The 23,571-nt window shown below is 50.6% G+C and overlaps 1 protein-coding gene across 6 annotated transcripts in view; it reads left to right on the top strand.

Annotated features, from left to right (window-relative positions):
- The window catches only part of Dis3l2 (DIS3 like 3'-5' exoribonuclease 2), a 363,987-nt gene extending 345,071 nt beyond the window's left edge, over positions 1-18,916 (top strand). For all 6 annotated transcript variants that reach the window (XM_038339065.2, XM_038339064.1, XM_038339061.2 and 3 more), the window contains 7 exons: positions 12,571-12,754; positions 13,505-13,591; positions 15,666-15,813; positions 16,085-16,215; positions 16,349-16,453; positions 17,829-17,930; positions 18,417-18,916. In XM_038339065.2, the coding sequence (XP_038194993.1) occupies positions 12,571-12,754; positions 13,505-13,591; positions 15,666-15,813; positions 16,085-16,215; positions 16,349-16,453; positions 17,829-17,930; positions 18,417-18,557 (898 nt within the window). In that variant the 3' untranslated portion in view covers positions 18,558-18,916. The remainder of the gene's footprint in view (positions 1-12,570; positions 12,755-13,504; positions 13,592-15,665; positions 15,814-16,084; positions 16,216-16,348; positions 16,454-17,828; positions 17,931-18,416) is intronic.
- The last annotated feature ends 4,655 nt before the right edge of the window (positions 18,917-23,571 follow it).

Here is a 23,571-nt window from a genome sequence, read left to right as displayed (position 1 = left end):
GAATGCTTTTGACTGTGAGATGGAGAGTGCATATTAAAAGGCGCTGCTGGATTCTCTCAAGATTCTGATTCCCAGTGCTGGGAATGGGCTTGGGGCCCAGCCAGAGGCTGCTGAGGAAAAAGCTGGTTTGTTGACTGAGGTTTCTGTCCCACCAGGTCATTGTCCTGCGTGGTTCCCGCAGTCGTTAAGTCCCAAAGACACAGAGGTCTACATTAATTATAAACTGATTGACCCATAAGCTCAGGCTTCTTATTAACTAATTCTTATATCTTCTTACATTAGCCCATAATTCTTGTCTGAGTTAGCCACATGGCTTGGTACCTTTTTTGGTGAGGCAGTCACATTTTGCTTTCTCTGAGGCTGGGTCATGACTGCAGACTGTGTTTCCCTCTTCCCAGAATTCTCGTTGCCCCGCCTCTACTTCCTGCCTGGCTACTGGCCAATCAGCATTTAAAGAAATTATAAGGGACAGGGTATAGACCATTGTTCTACAGCACCGGTTTATGGTGGATGAAGTTCTGATAGAAGGTGATGAGCAGGTAATCTGATTCCCTGTGCCCAGCAGCAATTATGTTCTCTCCAGCCTGGCTGGCACACTGGAGACGTTCAGCAGCAGACACCTGGTAGACAGCTCTCCTGGTGCAAGCATGGCTTACTCTTCCCCTGTGTCCTACATCCTTTACATGCCGCTTTTTCTTCCAGATCACCAGACTCTTGTCTCCTTTATCTACTGTAGAAGGTTTTCATAATGTAACTTGAGAATTCCTGATCTAAAAAATCCAAAACCAAATTCTTTTGAGCTTCAAGTTCTAGATTTTAGGGCATTTCAAATTTTATTGTATTAAGGAGTCTATGCAAAAATTTCCAAATTAAAAAAAATGAAATCTGAAGCACTTCTGGTCTCAGCATTTTAAATAAGGGATTGCCAACCTATACTACTAATCATATTTATGGAATATTTAGCAGTGTGCTAGACCCAATAAGAACTGAGGAGTCATCTGCCCCTCCCTGAAAATAACTTGGGAGTGAGATGATCAATTAAATAGACCACCTGAGATTCATCATCATCATCATCATCATCATCATCATCATTACTATTTAGATAGTCTTACTATGTAGCCCAGATTGCCTAGAACTTGCTATGTTCCATAGATCAAGTTAGCTTTAAGCCTGTGACAAACCTTTTGTTCTAGTCTCCTGAGTGCTGGTGTTAACAGGTGTACACATTCACGCTTTAAATAATTCTTAGCAGTTATTATTTGCTTTGTTTATAAAGGATCAACACCTTATGTTTCTACACATTTTATTTTCACCTCAAGATAGTGGAGGGTCAGTGAGAACAATAATACTTGGAAGTGAGAATCTGAGGCAGCTTTTGCTGGTCTGATGGGACCTACTGAACTTCCCATGATTGAATTTTTTCTTGTCTGTAGACAGTTATTGCTTAAACCCAAACAGGGTGAGCATGGTAACTAAGCCTCCTTTGTGGGTGACCTGATCAATGAATACTCTTGTCCAAGGACAGCTGCTCTGCTATAAACACGAAACCCAGCAGATTAAGAAAAGCCTCTTCCCGCCTGGGCTGTTTCCTCTAAGCTAACACTTGTCTTATCGCCCACTGGGATGCGGTCTGTTGAGTCTGGCAGAGCTCATTAGTTATATGACTTTAAAAATATTGACCCAAGGTTTTATGAACTGGGTTCAGAGTGCTTTAAATGGATGTGTTCCCATCCTGCAAATTCTGGGCTTCCCTGACATGTTCCTGTACCACACCAGACACACACGCACAAGTGGTTCCCCCTTTCCACCGGGCAGCACCAAAGCACCTACCTGATTTGTCCTCTCCATGTCAAAATACAGAAGCCTCTCCTGCCACCTAATCACAGAGCACTTGCTTCTCAAATGAGACCCCAGCCGAGAGAGGCAGTACGTGTCCTTTCCTTCCTATGCTGGAAGTCTCTGGTTCCTAATTCCTTTGTCACCCTATGTGGTGTAAATATGAAATGGCCCATAGGTTCATGAGCTGAAGGCTTGATCCCTCTCTGGTGACTGTTTTGGAAGGTGACAGATTCTTTAGGAGGAACTAGGCCCAAAGGATGGGGATTCTTGTGGTCTGTACCTTGCCCTTGGCTCCTTCCTCCTGCCACTTGCCGCTTCCTGGCCACAGCTAGGTGGGCTATCCTGCTCTGCCTCATGTTCCCATCATCCTGCTCAGTCTCTTTGCTGGCCAACAGACCATGAACTCATACTTCTGAGCCCAAGCATATTTCTTTTACCATGTCTTTTTTCCTTGGGTATTTGTCATGAATGCTACTTTACATACCTGTCTCTGCGGGCTCTCTTATTTCCATGCTCTGTATAGTGCTTGACTCCAGCAGGTGTCCAGTAAAGGTTTCTGGGCAAGCAAAGGAATGAAGTTTACACTGGGGTTACAACATGCATAATTATTAGTCTTCTAATTTGTGAGGTGCGTGATAGAATTTCCCAGGGCTCTGCATTCTGGGGCATTTCAAAGGAGCCATTTTTCTAAGTTTAGCCATGAGGACAGAACTATCTGGTGTGTAATAAATCTGCATATAGGGTCTTTGTGATTTCTGCATCTCTCTGGCTATAGGATGGGTCTCTGAAGAGCACTGACTTAGCTTCCATGGTGGGCTGACCTGAACAGGAAGTACTTGTAAGAATGGTGGTGATAGGTGTGGAGGCTGTGGAGTGGGTGGCCCCATGTAAATGGGAGCTTTACTTCCCAGGAGCCCAATGGCAGCAGCAGGTTTCTGGTCTTGTTAACTCAATGGGCACAGGAATAATAATTATTGTTATTGCTGTTGTTGTTGTTATTAAAAAGATTTAGTGACTGTGTACTATGTTCTAGACACTGCTCAAAGTACTGGAAAATAAGGCAGCAATATTAGTGGTTCTGGGTAGCTGTGACTGGCAGAAGAAGGCAGAGGAGGGCAGAACAGACAAGTGGAGAGGCCCATCCAGGACTGCTGTAGAGAGCAGCTGAGTGAGGGCATCACTGAGAATGGATCTGACCACAGCTTGCCCCTGAACTGTTAGGGTTGGAGCAAAGCAAGGATACATGTATAAAGATGTATAAAGACCCTTCAACCATAAGCCTCGCTCCAACCTAAGTGTGTCTAGCTCTGGCTCTGGGATGCCCCTCAGCTGTGCCTTGGACTTCTAGTGAAAAAGATGGGCTTGTGGTCCCCTAATGGTTTCACAAGTGCTATTCTTTCTAGGAAGCTTATTCTAATCTCTCCCTCACCATGGGTGATAGAGCTGTGGCTTACTTAGATATAACCTTCAATGTCAACAAAGCTATAGAGGACAAGAAAGTGAGAAGGATCATCTCCGTTGTACCCTCCAAAGACTGAAGCCTGTGAACAGGCTCTAGGCAGTTCCACACCAGTGGCTTGACAACTCAGACAGCCCTGACTATGTCCCTGTGCCAGGATTCAGCCTGTCTTCTTCTTCCATCTGTTCTGGTCTTCTCCAGAGCCTCAAATAAGCAGATAGAAATCGGGCCATGCTTGGTTCTGGGGCCATTGCAGGTGCAGTGTGCATCGTGGGAAGAGGAGTGAGGCAGATCAGGAGCTTGCTTCACTCATTCCAGGGCTTCCTTCAGAGCTGAATGTTGTTCCCAGCATTAATGTCCCTCCCTAGAGGCATACTCAGGTTCCTCCCACAACCTCTGCAGGCCTGGTCTTGTATTGCCCAGACAGAGATTGCCTACACTTCAGAAGGAACACTCAGTTACTTCCAGTGTGTCCTCTTCATTGGATGGAGCCAAACAATGTTGCAACACAGACCCATGGGGTGGCCCCACCATGCAAATCTAGCTGTTCTGTGCCTCTTACTTGTTATGGGAACGGGCTACCTAGAAAAACTGATACACAAGCCTGCCTGGTACCAGGGGAAGAAAGGGTAACATCCCATATAAAAAAGGGTTTGAGAGTCTCAGCCAAGTGAGGCCTATAGTTCTTTAGGGAGCAGAAGCCCTGTAAGCATTTGAGTCTCATGTGTCATCCCAGAGCAGGGCTCTCCAAAGGGAATCACTTGTTTCTCTACCTCCTCCCACTTAGCACAGCCACCCCGATTCCTACAAGCCTGGTGAAGTCAAAGCTTCAGGTCTTGGTGGCTCCCCAGATCTGGGCCCTGCCACAATCTGGAGCTAGTCATCCTCTGTAGCCTCTGAGATTCAATATCCCCCTGTGAACATTAAGATCTACGGTATCTTCCTGGGAAAGGATTCATAGGGGTAGATGACAAAACACACAAAGAGCTTGTCCATATTCTTTTTTCCTTCCCACCATTAGTGCCTTCATCACTCCAGGGTGGCCTTGGAAAATGGGGCCCACTCCCCCAGCAGCCCAGGCAAGAGCACTTTCTTAGAGGCAAGTAAAACATACTTTCAATAAAGCAGAGCAGCCTTAGTTCCCAGGAGTACCTGGCTCCTCCTCTCTCCTATCTAGCTGCCTTTTGTAGTTGTGTATATGTATATATGAGAGAATGTTGTGTTTAAAACACTCTTCTCCCTTGAACAGCTTAGTCCCAAAGTTAGGGGTGACTCAGTTGGTTCCCTGAGCTTGTCCAAGTTCTGTTCTTGTTACAGGTCTACAGAGCCAGCCTCCTCTACTTGAGCGTGAGAGGGAGCCCCAGCCTTGGCTAGGAGTCTGAACAGGACCATAGAGCTGTTGCGGGCAGGCAGTGGCTCCTTGAGGTGGTGTGCTTCTGTGTGCCTTGGCCACACCTCCTCTAGCCAGTGGGTCCAACTCCAGTGGAACTGGAGAAAGGAGTTTGTGTCAACATCATAAAGGAGCCAGCGAGGCCCAATTACCCCTTGCTACAAGGCCACACGGCTCAAACTGCTGCCTGGTTCTGCTTAGGGGCCAGAGCTGCTGCCCACGTGCAGGCCTGCCCCGTGCCTCTGTGCACGGAGCTGAGCTTTGGGAAGAACAAGTCTTCGTGGCTAGCTTTATGCTGACAAAGGGCTTTCAGTGCTGTCAACCGGCTGGGAGCAATCCCTTCCCCCTCCCTACCGCAGCCACTGGGCCTCCCTTTGGCAGGGCCACAGGGCTGCACTTGGCTGTCTAGCCTCTGGAGACTTCCTTTTGAACTAGAAAAACATGGCTCAAGCGTGCCTCACTGCAGTAGGGCTCCGCCTGCTGAACCTATAGAAAGGCTTGGAGTAGATTCAGCCCCACAGACTCGAAAACCTGGCTCTGGCCTCACCCACAGGCCTGTTATGTCTGGCTCCAGAGGCCTGCTCCTCTGGGGTTTTCCATGCCTGTGAACTAGGCCCCATTCATTTCCCTGTGGTTTCACGGGAACGTCCAAACGTTGAGCAGGTTGCAGGGAGCCCAGGAGGAAAGGGGTCAACTAGAGGCTCTAGTTGTGACGTGGGGTGGCCCTGTGGTGCAGCCATGGTGGGCACCTTGTCAAATTACTGCTGCCTCTTCTCCCCAGGTCCCCTCCCCATTCTCCTGCAGCTTGGACTACAGCTACCCCCCTCCCCAACGCCTCCACTTTCCAGCTTCCTAGCCACCAGCTCCACCCTGGCCTGGCCTCAAAGGGAACTGCAACAAAGACCTCTAAAGTTTCCCACCCCCAGCAGCCCTCAATTTAGTGCTGATCGGACCACTGACTTCCCATCACGCCCCATTCCCTTGCCGTTTTCCACCACACTACACTCAATTTGGGGCCGCTGGGAGAGCAGCAGGTCTCCTGTGAGGGCGGCTGCTGCCTCCCCACCTTGGGTTGCCCAGCTGTAGAGAAGGGCCATGCTCCAGCACACAGCTCCTGTGAGAGGCCCAGCAGCTGCCTGCACAGCCACTAAGAAGCCCAAGGGCTCTTTAACCCACAGTGAAGATGTGCCCATGTGGTTTTCAGAAGAAATGAATTTGAAAGTGGCTGGGAGCAATTCTTATCAAATTTCCAAGTTAGCAGTTTCACCAAGAGCTAATTGAAGAATCTCTGTGAGTGGCCTAATTCCATTAGCATGAGATTCCCACAGAGTTCTGACAAGTGCCCTGGTGGCTGAGGGCAGAGAAGCTCTTCCTGTCTCACGCTTGGTTTTGGTCTTTGAAAATGGATGCAGTTTCCGGTATCAGCAACAGCCAGCCCCTCAGCTCTGGCCTTGTAGGCTTCAGTCCCAGCTCAGCTCCAGACCATTTCTGAAGCCACTTTGCCAGTGTTCTGGGTATGAAAAGGGTGGGATGGATTTCTCTTCTGGGCTAGCAGGAAAATTGGATCTGAGGGTAAAATAATTCATAGGCCCGACAGGGAGTATTGAGAGGCCAGGTGCAGAGGGGTAGAAAAGATGAAGGCAAGGCCTGAGGAAGCTGGGTCTGGACAGAGCCTGCCCTCAGCACTTCATTTCTGCCTGAGGAGAGACCCAAGGTTAGTGCCAGCCTCTTCTCTCCACTGTCCAGTGGGCTTGACAGTCCCTGGGGCCACCCATCTGCTCTCTGGCTCAGTGCTGGATGAGGAGCCTCCTGAGGAATGTAACATCTAGCTTCTCTGTCCCTGTCCGGCTGTGAGATTGAACAAGGGTCCTCTCTTTCTGACAGCTGCAGCATGGTGTCAGAAGTGACCTGTGACCTCTAGGATCTATAAGGAAACTGCATTAGCTGCCATGGGTCAGCCTTGCTACAGGGAGCATGGTCAGGACAGAAGCTGTAGGCCCTTCTTCTGCACTGACTTGGGAACTCACCTTCTCTAGAATCAGATATGAGACGGTAACTTTCCTTCCACCTCCTCTTCTTGGCCTTATGGCTGGTTTCCTTCAGGCTGTCTCAGAGCATGAGCCCCTTCCTCAGAGAATACCTTCAGCTCATCTGAAAATAGTCAGAAGGCCCTCCCCGGCTCCCTTCCTTCTGACACTGACTCTCACCATCACTGAATGGAGCATCGTCTGTAGCTGACCTGTCACCCCTACCATGCTTTTCTGTTTTCCCCAGGCCTACCATGCTGTTGGCTTGCATCTACTATCAGCCCCAGGAGCCCTTTCCTACCCTTTCCTTTGCTCTGCAGCAGTTCACCAGGGGCAGGCTGCTGCAACTCTTCTACATCCCTTTGACTCAGTCTACCACCTCCACCCTCTGCCCTGGCATCCTGAGGGCCAGTGCACACACCTTGCTCACCTGGCTCACTTAATCCCTGTGCTGCCCCATTACTGCTTTGGCTGCTGTCTACCAGCCATGAACTCCTCAGCCCTCACCCTAATTGGCCCTAGTTCTCTTCCCCACCTCCAACCATCGCCACATTCTTAATGAAATGTCTTCCTTATTCAGCAGCCTTCCAGCTCCCAGGTGGGGTCCAGGCCTCTCGACTTTATTCCTTACTTTCCACACTGAGCTTTTGATGTTTCATTCTTGGTTCCTTGACATCCCTTGGAATTAATCCTGCTTGTGAGCATACCTCCCTATGGGAGCATCTTAGGGGTGGATTGGGGCATTTTGCCACCAAGGCAGCTGTCCCCAAGAGCACAGACTGCTGCTTAGGGAGTGTAGGAGTTGGAACAGATCACTTGCCTATTCTCACATTGCTCCTCCCACCCAGAAAGAGAAGAGCATCCTCAGGCCATAGGAGAAGTGGCACCCAGGGCAAAATGAGGCCACAGCTAGAAATGGAGAAAAAGTCATCCAACAAAGAGACAGCTAGCCCTGAAGGCTGAGGCCTACCAGCCACTGGTGTTGTAAATAACTCTGCCACTGTATATTAGGAAAATGGTACTCAATAGATGGGGTAGGGATGTAAATGAACAATCAGGAGACTTGGTGGCTCCAAGTTATCAGCATGGCTGGCAGGAAGTATTTGGAGTCAGAAGCTCCTGGGAACTAAACAGAAAGAGCACTCACTGGGAATAGGGACCCAGCAGCCCTACCTTCTGAGCAGGAGCCAGATGTGATTTGTCCTGGGAGCCCTTCACCTCTGTGCATATTGTTGAGCATCCACCCTGGGACTAGAGCATGCACCATGAGATGTAACCTAGGACCAGGAGGCCATCACAGTCCTGAAGACCAGGTACTATGATGGGGACCAGGAGGATGTTAAGAGAGAGTTCCCTATGCCATCTTCCAGACTGAATGATAGCCAAAGAAAAGAAATGAGAGGAGAGTGGACTCTGGGCTGTGTGAACAGAAATACAAAAGGACAGAAGCCAAAAGGGCCTCAAGAGTTGACTAGGGCTAGAGTAGGGTGGAGCAGGAAGAAGGGTGATACAGTTTGGTGTGAGGGCAACAGAGCAGCAGGAGATAAAAATCAGGACAAAGGTGATGACATTGTGGTGGAAGAACTGGGGAAACTTCTGGAAATCTATCCCAAATCCTAGAGTTGGAACCCTTGACACAGTCTTATATACCCTGTTGCTCTAGGAAAAGGTAGATTACAACAGGACAGGTGCCCAGACAAGAGAAGTAAGGTCTAGGCCAGGGTACACAGTACCATAGTCTGTGTAGCACTTACTTAAGGCTAGGCACTTAATACACTGCATCTGCTTGGTTGGCATGCCCACCTTCCTCAGAGGCCTGCTTCTCACCTAACCGCTCTCGGATCTCTGTCAAGCATGGTGATTCACGCTGATAATCTCAGTCTTCAGGAGGCTGAGGCTGAGGCTGAGGATCACAAGTCTCAAGCCAGTCTGGGCTACATAGAAAAGGCCCTGTCTCAAAACAAACAAGCGAACAAACTTTTATAAGTAAACTGCAAATAATAAGCACATTTAGGACACATACAAACATGTCCCAGTTCAGGTCCTCAGATGGTAGGGTGCTGCCTGCAGCAGCTGTCTCTCATAAGATGTTCGCTGAGCACACTCACTTCCTAAGGTGAAGATGCAGAGAATAAAAAATGAACAAAGCAAGCCCTGGCAGCTCATGCACATTTGTATGCGTGAGCTGCCTTTCTCTTTAAGTGGTATTAGTATAGTTCTGAGTGAAACTGCCTTTCTATTATATGAATGTGCATCTGTGGTGTGTGCTTATACATAGGTTGGTTGTTGCTTGCTATGAGATGAAACACTAGCTCAGTTGTTCCCTGAGAACAACTGGTGAGAAACTGCAAACCTGCCCCCTCTCTCACCAGGTCTTGCTACCCTGACAACAGGTAGGGGATGCTGTGAGTGAGGGCTGTGAGCTTTCACCCTGACGTCCTGGTTGACAGCTTTGCCACACCACAATCCCACCCAAGACCTCCAGAGTTATGGGGCCCTAGTGGCTCAGGGATCCAGATGCTCAGCAGATGCCAGGCCTGGGACTGAGGCCCCATCTCTGAAGGCTTGGCTTGCTGTTTTGGAAGGTGATCCTGGCTGACAGCCATTCCTGAGCCCCTATTTAGAGCAGTTGTCAGGCAGTTGCTGGGCTCCAGCTCCCCATCCCCAGCGGGGCTGAGTGATCTCATGCCTATGCGATGCTGTCACTGAGGGAGGAGGTGTCCTAAGACTGAAGGCAGGTGCCCGGACCAGAAGGAAAGCCTAAGTCATGGCAACCCAGACAGCTCTCAGCCGCTTTCCCAGTCCCATACCCTAATGTACTCCAGCCTGCTTCAGCTGCCCTGGGATAGTACAGGGTATCGTTTGAGTTTGGCTATGAGCTCATCTATGCATCATCACCCCTTCCCCACAAGAGAGAATGGGTCAGATGGCTGCGAGTTTACTGGTCAGAGGACACCATCGCACCCTTGTTTGTAAAGAACCCTTATCACAGAGGGTTTGGCTAAGAAAGAAACAGCCACTGGGACTCCAGGGACCCCCCCCCCCAAGACATTGGGCCACAGAGCCACAATTTGTGAATTCCGGAGTTGTTCTTGCCTAGTTCTTGGGTTCTAAGCCGTTCCTGCCACGTCCCAGGACCTGAAATGGAAGATTCTGGGGGCCCTCTGCTGTTCACAGTGAGAACTGCCCAGGCTAGACAGGTGCCAGCAAAGAGGGCCCTTTACTAGCCCTAGGTAAGAGTAAAGGATCTCTGTGCACTCCTCCATGGGGTTAATGACCCCACAGGAAATCTTGAGCTCAGTGGAGCTCTGGCTGCTAGTGGCTTTACCATGTCTCAACCTGACAGTTCCGGAGTTCCACTGGGGGCCATCTTACAGCTCTTGGGGCTCTTGGAGCTCCTGGGAGTCGTGGGGCTCCAAGTCCAGAGCATCTGCCAAGCCCTTTGTGGTGTACACAGGCTTGCAGGTGTGGGAAGATTTTAAGGGCAAGGTGTGGGGAAATGGCTCCCACAGCTGCCCTGTGTCAGTAATGAGCCTTATTAGCACCCAGAGAATGGGAACTTAGTGCTGTGCCATCCTCCTGTTTGGTGAGTGTTTAGGTTTGTGTTTTGATCTTGTTAAATTGTTGTGGAGGGTCCATAGACTTATGTCTCAGCTCGAAGGGAGCGAGTAAGGGAAGGATAGATGGATGGAGAGAGAGGAGATGGGCAGATGGATAAGGACTGCTGATGGAAATGGAATCCACAGGCACCACGGCACCTGAGCAAGGCCAGCCTGTGCATCCAGAGCCACACTGGACTGTGATCAGGGTTATCCATGTGCTTCTCTTCTCAAGGCCTTTGGGTATCCTATGGTATTGTGCAGATGTCCAGGTAAAATAAGTAGTAGGGTTATGGTCCCTGGAGAAGCAGCTTGCCTGAAGTCTGTTAGTGCCTGTTTCCCATAGTGATCCCTCTATCACCCCAAACCTTCTCTGTGTTTTCGTTCTTGTCCCTACATGAGCTCATGAGTAGCAAAGCAGAGGAGCTCCTTTGGAGCAGGAGTCTGGTTCATCCCAAGATATTCTCTGACCTGTAGGTTGAGGCAAGGAGGGTCCCATCTGAACCACTAGCCCAGACCTGCTCCTGATCCTGCCTGCCAGCCAAGTCCTCACAGCCCTGGTGTGGGGCCCTGCTGCCACCTGCCGGCTTCACTTATAAACTGCAGTCCTGGCTCAACCCTGGTCCACAGGATTCTGGGACTGCATGAAGAGAAAAAAATTTGGACACATGTCTGCCCCCCCCCCATAGCAATACCTGTTGAATAGACAAATTCACAAACATGGGAGCATCTGGGTAACAGCCAGAGCAGGAACAGACAGAGAATCTCAGCACTCTGGAGGCTGAGGCAGGGAGAAGGATTATCAGATGTGTTAGTCATTTGTATGGTGGATAGGAAGAAGGGAAGGTACCACTGTGTCTTAGGAAGTTGATATTCCTGTCTGTATCCAACCCAGAACACGTTCCCTCTGCCTCCTGCCTGTGATCACTTTGGGAAGGAAGATTGAGAGAGCTCTGTGATTCACTGAGAGCTCCACCAGAGTACAGCGGAGACTTGGTAGTCAGTGATGGTGATTGGCAGACACTAATAAGCACAAGGACAGATTGGATCTGGGACACAGAATGACTGCCTAAAAAGCTCTGGCTACCAATTAGTGGGCAACACAAAGGCTTCTTTTCTTGAGCTGGGTCTCCTGCATAGTGAAAGAGTCAGCTAAGGTCCCCATGACAGAGGTGTGCCCAGGCACCTGTGACAGAAGCCAGGCATGCCCAGGCCCCACCTGGTGGGGCCTACACTGCTGAGGTACTTGCTGTAGAAAAAACTCCCTGAGGCAAGACTCTTCATAGCAGGTCTAGTCAGGGCATAGGAGGGATTCTCCCTTGCTATGTCTGTTTAGATGACAGGTATGACCAAGCAACAGTACTCAATCTCTAATAGAGAACTTTATCCCAGGCTTCCTCAGACTCTGCCAAACCCAGAGTTGCCTCTGAGGGAGAATCCCAAGTCTTGACATATACAGCTTGCAGAGTCTCCTCTAAGTGGAAAAAGGTCTCTAATGGCCCCTGCCTTCCAGGGAGCAAGGCTTCTCCACTCAGGACATCCTAACTACAGTAAGATGCACACTCCCTTCCTGAAAAGCATCATGGTCAATCCACTTACCTGAGTCCCAACTGTCAGGGGAGACCAGCGTGTGCCCTGCCCAGGATTGGAATCCAGGTAGCTGACCTGAGGGCTGGTTGATGCTAACCCCTGCCTTGCCTGGCTTCCTGCACTTGGCACACTTCCTCCATCTTCCACCAGTCCCTGCTTCTCCCCACAAGGCCTCAACACGTTTTCATCTTGCTGTTCAGAGCTTTATCCATGTGTACTTACAGTATTTTCTAATTACACTGGAGTGAAGGACAATTAGAATGAGAGCTTTTCTTACAAGTGAGCCTGGAGGAAGCCCGGCCACTCTTTCCACCAGAGAGCTTTACTCTGCACCATCTCTGGACCAGGTGTGACCTGAGAGCATCTGCCCTTCAATGGGAAATGAGACATTTTTGTCTCTGTTCCCCAAGAGTACTACCATGGAGCAAGGAGACAACACACACATTCACAGACAGAAGAGAAAATCATTATTGACAGGTTGACTCTGGGAGAACCAGAGCACGGAGATGAAAGAGAAAGAACTAGAAGGAACAAGTTTGAGCAGGTCACAGGAAGGGTCTTACACTAGGAACTAAGGTGTAAGAGAACCAGCTGAGCAGAGATCTTGGGACAGGGACAGTGTTACCTGTCTCCAGGGTCCCTCTAGTGACTACCCCTTCCCTACAGGCTTGTAGAGGAATTCATGCTCCTGGCCAATATGGCAGTGGCCCACAAGATCTTCCGCACCTTCCCAGAGCAGGCCCTGCTGCGCCGGCACCCACCACCACAGACAAAGATGCTCAGTGACCTGGTGGAGTTCTGTGACCAGATGGGACTGCCTATGGATGTCAGCTCTGCAGGGGCCCTCAATGTGAGTTCTGGTGGGCAGGTAATGGGAGGTCTTGTTTGGAGAAAAGAGATGAAAGCCTGAAAGTTGGGCTTGTGGTGACTTCTGTGCCTTATGTAGTCACTCCCTATCCAGCCAGATCTCCTCTACAGTGGGGAGATGGCTCCAGCTAGGGAAAAGCTCTATTATCTGGTCTGGACCAAGGGAGGCTACTCATTTCCCATTGAAGGGCAGATGCTCTCAGGCCACACCTGGTCCAGAGATGGTGCAGAGTAAAGCTCTCTGGTAGAAAGAGTGGCCGGGCTTCCTCCAGGCTCACATATATATACTGGCAGTCCTGTACCAAGGATTAGTCCTTGTTGCGCTGGACTGACTAGAAACAAGGACTCTTTCTTAGAGGAAGTTGCTTCAAGTGCCCCTTTCTTGGAGCTAAGCTGTAGGGGGTTGTAGAACCAGTGTCCTGGCTCATCCCACAAAAAGGAGACTTCCCACCCGTACTTCAAGGTTGGGGTTGGGTGGAGGGGCAGAGGAATACTCTAGTCAAAAGAGTGATCTGCCAGCTAAGGTTGGAAGATCTTAGGCCCATTGTATGCTACAGGCTATGAGCCACTTCTCTTGTGCCCAACAGGTAGTCATCAACCCAAGGTTGGGCCCATAACCTAGGACCCCTCTTTACCCTCCCCAAACTTAGGATCGGATGATTAGCAGGTGGATCCTCAAACCTCTTCCCAAACCTGGCCATATCTTACAGAGGTTTCTGGGGTTTACTTCTAGAAAAGCCTGACCAAAACATTTGGAGACGACAAGTACTCTCTGGCCCAGAAAGAGGTGCTCACCAACATGTACTCCCGGCCCATGCAGGTAAGGAGAGGCCACACCTGTCCTTGATCCCAGAAGTACCTGTACCTCTGACTAGCAAGCACCATGTGTATAGAACCCACCACTGTCTTGCTCTGCTCTGGGGCTTGCTGGATAGAGAGGAGCTAAGGAACACTATCAGGCAAGGGATGCAGCAGTCACACCTGGGACAGGCAAGCCCTGGGCTCAAGAAGAATCTTGTGTGTATGCAAAAGCATGCTCCAGCCCTCAAGGGCTGCTCTGGATTATGGTTGCTAGAGACCCCAGGCAAGAAAAAGCCTCCACCTTTACTGTAGCTGCAAAGTCTGACCAGGAGAATCAGTTTGTTAGGAGCTTGGGCCCATGTCCCCAGGCAGGTGACAGCTATGAGCTAGACAGATGGGCTGACTCTTAGCAGTCTGTCACTATTCTGCAGTTCCTGCTGGGCCTAAGCATCCTGGGGATGGGAACCATCTCAGTAGATTGGCATGTCTACAGGAGTTATGGGTATTAATGGGGTCAGCTGTGGGCCCCCACACCTGCCAGGGCAGTGGCAGGCCATTTTTCAAGGGTCAGTCACTCTTGGCACATCCAATCTGTTCATGAGAGTCAGGTGGCCTCAGCCAGCCACAGCTGATTTATTTCCTGATAACTCTTGGCTCTCCTATGATGGCGCTATCAGGGCCTGTTCCCTGCTCCCAATCTGCAGTGTCTGTTCCCCACCCTTACCCTAGGCAGTGCTGACAGCAGAGAGGCTGAGCACCAGAAGCCTCAAAGACCTTGGGCTGTGCTGTGTGGGATGCTTCTGCCCTCCAGGATTCCAGGGGCAAGGAGTGACCCAGTGATGGGACAGGCCAAGGGCACAGCTACAAGGGCACAAAAGCGAGAGGAGTGAGGCCTGGTTCCCAAGAAAACTGCTGCAACAGGACACCAGAGCTGTCCCAAGGATCTCTGGCCACTTCAGAGAAGCCATTATTGTTGCCCTGCCTGGAGACAGCTATACTGACCAAGGAGAAGCCTGAACCCCTTTTCCTCCTCACCCCAGCCTTTCTGAGGAACTGAGTCACAAAGATAAGCATGACTTGCTGTGAAGACTATGTCCATGGAGTAACCAGAGCAGGCTGTCCATTTGGTCAGGGGCTCTGGAGCTTTCAAGGTAGTGAACTTCCTTCCAGGCAGCAGCTGCAGAATCCAGGGGCTGTGGCAAGGCTGAGACCAGACTTTGTCTAGGTTGTACTGAAGCTGACTGAGAACAGCTTAGTGACTCTTTTAGCTCAGGTATTTTAGACAAGTGTATCACCTTGGACAGTTGGTCAGAAGCAGACACAGACTGGCAGGCTAACAAACTGCATCCTATGGCTGGCATATGCTGGAGTACTGCCAAACCAGTGTGCAAGTGTGACCATCAACTGGGCAGAGATCAGGGCCAGAGGAGATGGGGGTGGCTCAACAAGGCTGGGAAGCTCCTTATGGGCTGCACTTCCATGGGAGTTGGCACCTTCTCATGCTGGCCAGGGACATGTGACATCCTCAGCTTCAGCTGTGTCTCCGGAAGACAATTTACAGCCCTGGGCCAATATGGCCGTATGTTTTCCTGTCGGCTATCATTCTGACCCAGGGTGGAAGCCCAGATCCATCCTAATGATCAGTCCCCAGGCAACCCCTCTACATCATTCCTGGCAAGGGACTCAGCAGCCATGGGCCTTAAGTGGGGAGGAACCCTTGCACAAATCCCTGGTGGCTAGTCCCACGGGGCCAGAGGCCACCTAGCATCCTGAGGGCTCCCAACACCCCATACCCAGCAGAGACATAGCTCCCTGGGTTATTCCAAGCACTACTCTCATGGTCAGAGACCTGGCAGCCCTGGGCCTGGCTAACATGTATCCTGAACGGAAAAGGGGCCTGATCACTACTGTCCTCCCTGGCAGCTGCTGAGATCCCTTAGGTAGAATGGCCCTGGCTCCAAGAGCCTGACTGTCTTTGATCAACTGCCTAAATAAAGCTGATAGGGGAGGTCTGTGCCAACCCTGCCATGGACCAGGCTTTGGGTCTCAGCACCCACTAGACCCATCCAGGCTTAGTCCCACTCTTCCTCCAGATGGCACTGTACTTCTGCTCTGGGATGCTGCAGGACCAGGCGCAGTTCCGACACTATGCTCTCAACGTTCCCCTCTACACACACTTCACCTCTCCCATCCGCCGCTTCGCTGACGTCATAGTGCACCGCCTCCTGGCTGCTGCTCTGGGTAAGGGACATGACTCTGGCCTGGGAAGACCTTTGCTACTCAAGAGTTACCCACTCTCAGAGTAAGTGACCAGAGACCACATTACTGTGCTCATAGAAGTCCCAAGGGACAGAGAAGCCTAAGTTTGAACACTGTCCACCCACACCTGGATGATGGGAGCTGCAGTGGGACTTACTGAAAGCCTGAGACCATAATTTTCCTGAGATCCTTTGCCTCAGCACACAACCTTCTTCAGCCTACTCATTAGCAAACCTGATCACCCTTTCCTCAGGCTACAGTGAGCGGCCAGATGTGGAACCTGATGCCCTACAAAAGCAAGCTGATCACTGCAATGACCGCCGCATGGCTTCCAAGCGTGTGCAGGAACTCAGTATCGGCCTCTTCTTCGCTGTTCTAGTAAAGGTAAATGTCCAACGTGATCCCTGCCCCTTCCCCCTCCCCCACCCTCCTAGGTATGCACTCACCAGAATCCTGTATGGAGCACAGTGCAGGCCCTTCCTGGGAGGACACCATGACTGGAGCATTGTTTCTGCAGGAGAGTGGTCCCCTAGAGTCTGAAGCCATGGTGATGGGTGTTCTGAACCAAGCCTTCGATGTGCTGGTGCTGCGCTTTGGGGTGCAGAAGCGCATCTACTGCAATGTGAGTATGCCCTGTGGGAGTGGGAGGCATGCACCTGCAGGACAGACCAAACCCTAAAGGGCTTAGCACATGATTCACTGCCTTTTCCCTGCCTGTGTCTATTTCCTTGATGGGGATCCCATATGTCCCTGACCCAGAACAGCCCATGGTAGTTTCCCAAGCTTAGAAGGCAGAACTAAGCCGGGTGGTGGTGGCGCACGCCTTTAATCCCAGCACTCGGGAGGCAGAGGCAGGCGGATCTCTGAGTTCGAGGCCAGCCTGGTCTACAAGAGCTAGTTCCAGGACAGGCTCTAGAAACTACAGGGAAACCCTGTCTCGAAAAACCAAAAAAAAAAAAAGAAGAAGGCAGAACTAGGCTGAGAGCCTTGCTGTCCCCATTCATGAGCTAGGACCCACAGATCGCCTCCCTCAGCAGTGGGCTTCACTGGCATGTGACAAGAGAGGGTCAGGACCCCTAACTCCAAGTTTGTCTGATAGACCCTTCCCAGACACCCAAGTAGGCCTATCTGGGACAGGACTTCAGGTCAAGGGTTAGCCTAAATTCTTCCCTAAAGACCCAGGCACTCAGAATATAACCAGGATGGCAGGGTGTGGGACCTGAGGTGTTTTTATAGGGACATGTGGAAGGAGAGGCCAGAGGATGGCCAAGACTGATCTGAACACTGTGTACCTGAAGAGAAGAAAGAGGCCTGTCCTGCCTTGGGTTCTTCTTCCCTGGGTGACAGTTCCTTTGAAGTTCTCTTGGTGTCTGCTGTAATGTCAGCTGGGGGTTTCACTTTAGCTTCTCTGTGGTCACCTGGCTCCTTCCCCTGGCTTTGAACTCCTATATACAGAGCACTTGGGGAGTGTGGAGCTCTGCACAGGAAGAGACACACAATTCCTAAAGGAAGTAGAACAGGAGTGGGCCAAGTGCAGCTGGAAACATCAGGCACCTATGGGTCACTGAGCAGGATGGTAGTTCAGATCAGATGGTAATAAAGGCTCTGCTGTTACCTGGCCCTCAGCCTGGGCTGGTAGGCTTCTCGCCAGCAGGGGTTGCAGCCATCAGATAGTTGAACAAGCCTATACAGACCGGTTCCCTCCCCTACAGTTACCATTAGAGCACTGGTCCCTCCCAGATTAGATTGCCCCTTGTTCCTGGGTCACCTTCAGGGGTCACTTAGAGCAAAGGTAACTTGGCAGAGGCTCCTGAAGCTGGGTAGGGTGTCCCATGCCTCAAGCCAAACAGGCAGCAGCAATAGAACAGTGGGTACAATCTTCCTCCAGCTAGTCAGAAATTTGTCAGGACAGAGGGCCACCCCCAAGCAGGAGAATTAAAGGTTCAAGGGTGGCATCTGAAGCCCATGGCCTGAAGCTCTGATGTGTATACCCCCAGGCACTGGCCCTTCGATCCTACCACTTTCAGAAGGTGGGGAAGAAGCCAGAGCTCACACTCCTCTGGGAACCTGATGATCTTGAAGAGGAGCCAGTACAGCAGGTCAGCCCCCTCCTGTGTCCCTGAGCCCACCTCTGTCTCCCACATGTGCCCCTAGGTCCTCATCTGCCCCCCATTTCCCCCCCAGCACTGTAGGCTCCCCAGTGGGGTTTCAAGCCCCCACACTAAGACCCAAGCCCTGCACTTAGACTCCAGGTTCTCACATGGAAATACCCACTAGAGACAGACAGGAACCATCCCTCTCCTCCAAATATAACTTTCAGAATTCTTTGAGAAGCTGATAAAAGCTATAGACCTTATATCCATCTTGTTCCAAAGGCTGACCCAACCAAGCCTGTTTTCTTGATCCTCATGAGTGTTCACTGAATACCAGGTACCTGCATGATGCCATCTGGGCCATGGGTTCTCCTCAGCCCCTATGACTGATTTACAGAGGGCAGCAGAGGCTAGGTGAGCTCAGCAGTCGGCTTGCTTTGACCACAGGTCCTTACCTACCCTGTCTTCTCCCTGTGCCTGGCTCTGCTGCAGGTCATCACCATCTTCAGCCTGGTGGATGTGGTCCTGCAGGCAGAGGCCACAGCCCTCAAGTACAGTGCTATCCTGAAGCGACCGGGCCCTGTGCGTTCCCTGGGCCTGGAGAAGGAGTCTGATGAGGAGCCTGAGGACTGAATGCTAGCCCAAGCCAGGCCTGTGCCTGCCCTACCCTGCTGGCTTTTAGGAATAGGACCTTTTGACACCAAAGGGGATTTTTAATTTGGTTTTTTAACAACTCAGGGGTTTGTTTTTATTTTTTAATTTTATTTTACTTTTGCAACTCAGTTTTTAAATGAACTGGAAGGGATACAGTGTGGTTGGGGGTCAGGGGAAGGAATGCTGAGGCCTGGCCAGTGCTTCCCTGAGCAGAGAGGGTCCCAGTCTTCCTGGGCAGGCAGCCTTGCTTCGACCAGGCCACCCACTGCCCTTCCCTGCCCAGGAAATGGGGGGTTTCAGCAAATCAGTGTCATGGAATAAAATCAAGTGTGAAGTGCTGTCTGTGTAGATGCCGTGGGGAAGCCTGGCAGCAGGGTGGTCTTGTGCACCCAGGGCAAAGGGGCTCCCCAGGAGCCACCTCACGGCTGAGCTGGGGTCATCAGCGCAGGACCTTCCTGCTAGCTCCAGGGTGATTCATGAGCCATGTGTGGCAGATTGATGCTGCAGCCTCCTTCTGGCTGATTAAAAATGTAATTAGTATGCACAGCAGGGAACTGCCAGTCACCCTGTGCATGTGATTGTGGCCATCCCTCCCCACCCTTTCTCTCTGCTGCCAACGCATGGGTTCTGGGGAGGTGGGGCTACAACCTCTCTCTCTCTTGTATACCATAGGCCAAAGCTCCCAGTATCCCAGTAGTCCTGTTAGCATCTGTGATATGAGTAGGTACCTCAACACCTACAGTTTCAAACCTATACCCTAGCTTGTGGAAAGATCATGGAGATGGGTGAAGCCAGACCTTCCAGAGGACAGGAACCCTTCACACCAGATCCCAGCCACCTGCTTAGCATCTTGAGCACTGGCAGACCATACCCTCTTTGCCTGTGTTCATAGGCACAACCTAACCCATGAATTGACTTCGAGAACTACTAGAATCTAGGATGGAAACCAAAGCAACAAAGGCCCTGTTCTCCAGTGCTGTTCCCTGTGGCATCAGGATTAACAGGCTCATCTGATCTGGTCACTGTGATTTTCTTCAAAGAAAGATTCTGTAGAGTGCCCTGGCAGGTTTTTTGCAGTGAGTGACTGGCACAGCTGCAAGGATGCTGTAGCCCTAGGATGGGCTGTTGCCTGATGAGAACTAAAGATACATCCCCACTCCGGCCCTGGGTTCTGTCTTCCTAAATGCCTTGTCAACCTCAGACAGCCTTCATGTGCCCATTCTGCTACCCCTAAGATGTTCCTTCTGCACCCATTTCCAGACCAACATATCTGGATGGGCAGATTGGTGAGGGATGATGGTTTGATATTTTGGGGAAGACAATTCTGGTGCTTCCCCAAACCTGGATGCCAGTCTAAAGGTCCCATCCCTCAAACCCTCTGAGGAAAAGCAGCAAGCAACTCTGGCCTGCCAAGCCCAGGCTCCCATCACCTCCTTTCACTGCCTCCCACAGAGCCCCTTGAGGTGAGAAGCTAGGACAACACCTCCCTCCTGCCCCCATGAGGAGTAGCTGACCAGTCATCAAGGAATTTTTGCTGTGTGGACTTGCTTAGAGGGCAGGTGCTAGACTAGAATCTTCTACAACAAGCTAGGCATCATGTCACTGGGAACTGCAAGGCCATGGAAGCCCTGGGTTGCCCCCAACCTATCTGACTAATGGAAGTCTCAGGTCTCCGTTTGAGGTGGTGCAACCAGTCTGCATCTGTCCTAAACACAAGCTCCTGTCCTCCTTCATTGCCTCCCAGGCTCAAAGCCAGTGGCTCGACAATCTTCCAATGCCACAAAAGCTGAGCTCTTTGTGTTCATTCAGCACCGAGTCAGTACATAAATGGAACTAGCATCCACGTGCCACTGAGGGTGACAGGCCCTCTGTACCCCACACTAAGGGACTGTTGACAGAAGAGGCATACAAACTCATCAAAAGGAGTGTGCTCATTCATGCAGCTGTCCAAGGCACCTGCCTGCCATTGCAGGCTGAAGCATAGGGCACAGAGCCGGTCACTGGCTTTTCCTTAGGGGCCCCTTATGGCCCACATGGAAGGAAGACTGACACAATCCCGCCCCATGACTGAAATCTGGCAAAACTCAGAAGCAGCCGGTAAATGTTTTCCCGGGGGAAGATGGAGGCGGCTGTGAGCCCAGCATGGGTAAGGGAGCCAAGGCAGGAACGTGTAACCCACCCTCCTAGGAAGAGGCTGATACCCTCTACAGTGAGACTTAGGAAAGACCTCTGGAAAGGGCTCCAGTGGGCCTGGTGTGGTAACCCACAGGAAACTGGGCACCCATGCACTGGAGGCACGTTAAGACAGGACGCTGGTGCCAGGTAGAGGCAAAGCCACTGCAGCAGCCGTTGAAGACAGACCAGGTGAGAGGAGGAGGGCCTGAGATGGTACAACATCCCGGAGTGGAGGTCTCCCAAAATGGAGGTGGCATGAGCACAGTGGGAGCAGTAGAGGCCAGAGGTGGCTCCTACTTGGGATGAGTATTTCTAGTGAGGCTGGCCTGGGAAGGAGGGCTGAGCTGTAGGGCATTGATGACTCATTGAGGTGGCATGAGGGCCCATGTGTGGAACAGCTGGGGTATGTGAAGAGGATACACTTCTGAAGAGCATGCAGGGCAACCCAAGAGGCTTAGAAGAGGAGAAGTGGGTATAGCTGGGCTCTGGAAGAGAGTATTACAATCCATGGGAGCCAGGAGCCAGGGCTCCTGATCTCCCATTAAAGGTCATTGTACATAGGTTTCTGAAGAATACAAAACATTGCTCTCACTGTCTTCCCACAGACCACCAAAAGGCAGCAAAGAGCTTGTTTTGAGAGATTCATTGTGAAGGGGAATGAAAATGTAGGAAGAAGTTGCACTGGAAGCTAAGGGTGAGAAAATAATCCCTGTCAGCCCTGAGAAAGGCAGATACAAGACCATCAACAAAGAATGCTGGAACAGCCAGACTGCAGCCCTGCACAGTATCCAGCAAATATCGGCTCAGGGTAGAGAAAGGTTGCTACAGAGGCCAGTGGTGCCACTGTATTAAATAAACTGGCCTCTTCCCCACACCAGCAGACAAAAGATCCATCCTTGGAGAGGTAAGATGAGGCACTCTGGGCTGGGGCTACCAGGCCTGGTAAAGTCTCCTGTGCACAGGACCCCACCAGATGCAGACAGCACCTCCAGCCCCTCTGCTACAGGATCTGGTCAGCCCCCAGGACTTCAGCACCCCACAGGAGATTGGAAGCATCTTCCCTGGGGGCATCCTGTACCCACTTGAAACACAAATTTGGCATCAGGAGTTCCCCCCAATGAGATCTCAGCCAGGTTTGTCATGGGGAATCCAGTTGCCAAATCCTAGGGTACTCTAGCTTCTAATCACCTTGTGGGTCCTATCTAAATAAAGATGGCCAATGAAATTTCTTTTTAAAAGGAAAACAGGTTCTGTGGGGAAAACAGACCATTCAGGAAGAAGAAAATATCAGAAAACAAAGTTCTCACTGACATTTTTAAAGAGACAAAAATGGAAAAACAAGGACTAGATGCTAGTTGGGCACAAAAGAAAGGGATAGCCAGGTGGCTCAGCCAGTAAGGCACCTGGCACCAAGTCTGCCACCCTGAGTTCAGTCAGGGCTTACATGTTAGAAGGAAGAACCTGGCCACTCTGCATGGTCCAGAGTTGTGCTTCAGCAGCAGCCAATTGTGGTTGCTATGTGTCTTCCTTAAGGCAGCTGTGGAGTGTTCAAAATAGCCAAACTACCATGAAGGCTTGGCTAATCTTAAACTCAAGGTTTCAGAGAAGGGTATAATTACAATCTCCCTGCCCACCCCCCCCCCCCCACTGTCTTAACTTATTTTAAGAAAAATAGCTGAACATGACAGCTCATACTTGTAATCCCAACACTTGGGAGGCTAAGGTAAGAGGATTGTCATGCATTGGAAGCCAGCCTGTAGTACATAGTAAATACTAATGCAGCCAGAACCATACAGCAAGACTGTCAGAAAGGAAAAATAAACATTAAAGGGGTACTTAGAATAAAAGCCCATCATTAACTTTAATAGTATTTAATGGTGCTCAATTCTTAACCAAATACCCTTGGGAGAAGTTAGATTAGTGTATGTCTCATACACCTAAACAGTGGAGTGCTCAGGATTGAGGGCCAAGCCAGCAGCACCAGGTGCGCGAGAAGGTCCCTGCCTGAGGTAGCAGGAGAAAGAGCCAAGTCAAGGGCAGACTCCAGGAATAACCCGTATGTGACAATAAGAAAGTAGTGACTGGGGAGGGGTGCACACAGCAACACAAGAAAGAAAAGACATTGTTGGTTTACCACCTGGCACTCTGGCAACAGCACTTACACAGCCGTCTCAGGTGAGTGCTGAGGATGACTCTCAACTGCCCTGGAGCCATATTTCAAGGATGGAGACGTGGGAACGGTGAGTAGCTAGTTTGCTTTCTTCAGTGGGAGGTTGTGGGGATTAGGGATGGGCTGCAGATCCTTCGCCTCTCAACCACCACACACTCCATTCTTGTCCTTCCTCTTGAATCTGGACCAGCTCTTTGGCTCCTGAGTTCAAATATGGCAGAAGTGATGTTGCACTGCCTCGGGCCATGCCTTAAGAGACAGGTTGTTTCTGGTCCCTTTCTGCGAGAGCTCCATGGCCACACTGTAAGGAAGCTTTCAGGCATCTTGGAAGTGCATTCCCCCAACCCTTACCAAACCACCCCAGCTGTGGCCTTATGGAGGAGATACAAAGTCCTGTCCAAATTGCAGATTTGTGTCGATTAAAAAAAAAAAGATTGTATGTAGGTTGCTCGGGGATAGTTCATGACAAAATATTAATGAAAAATATCAGTAGACACAGCTTAACATTGAAGATGGAGAAATGGTAGTTTTCATTTTTCTGTTGTTTTCCTGAGATGTCATTTTTACAAACTGGTAATTATAAAAATTAAAAACCCCTAGCCAAGATTGTGGGGACTAGGGCAAAGGCTCCGTAGATGAAGTGCTTGC

This window comes from Arvicola amphibius, chromosome 8 (assembly GCF_903992535.2).
Source record: "Arvicola amphibius chromosome 8, mArvAmp1.2, whole genome shotgun sequence".
In the NCBI taxonomy this organism is placed as follows: domain Eukaryota; kingdom Metazoa; phylum Chordata; class Mammalia; order Rodentia; family Cricetidae; genus Arvicola; species Arvicola amphibius.
Note: the sequence above shows the minus strand (reverse complement) of the source record. Positions and strands in the feature narration are given on the sequence as shown.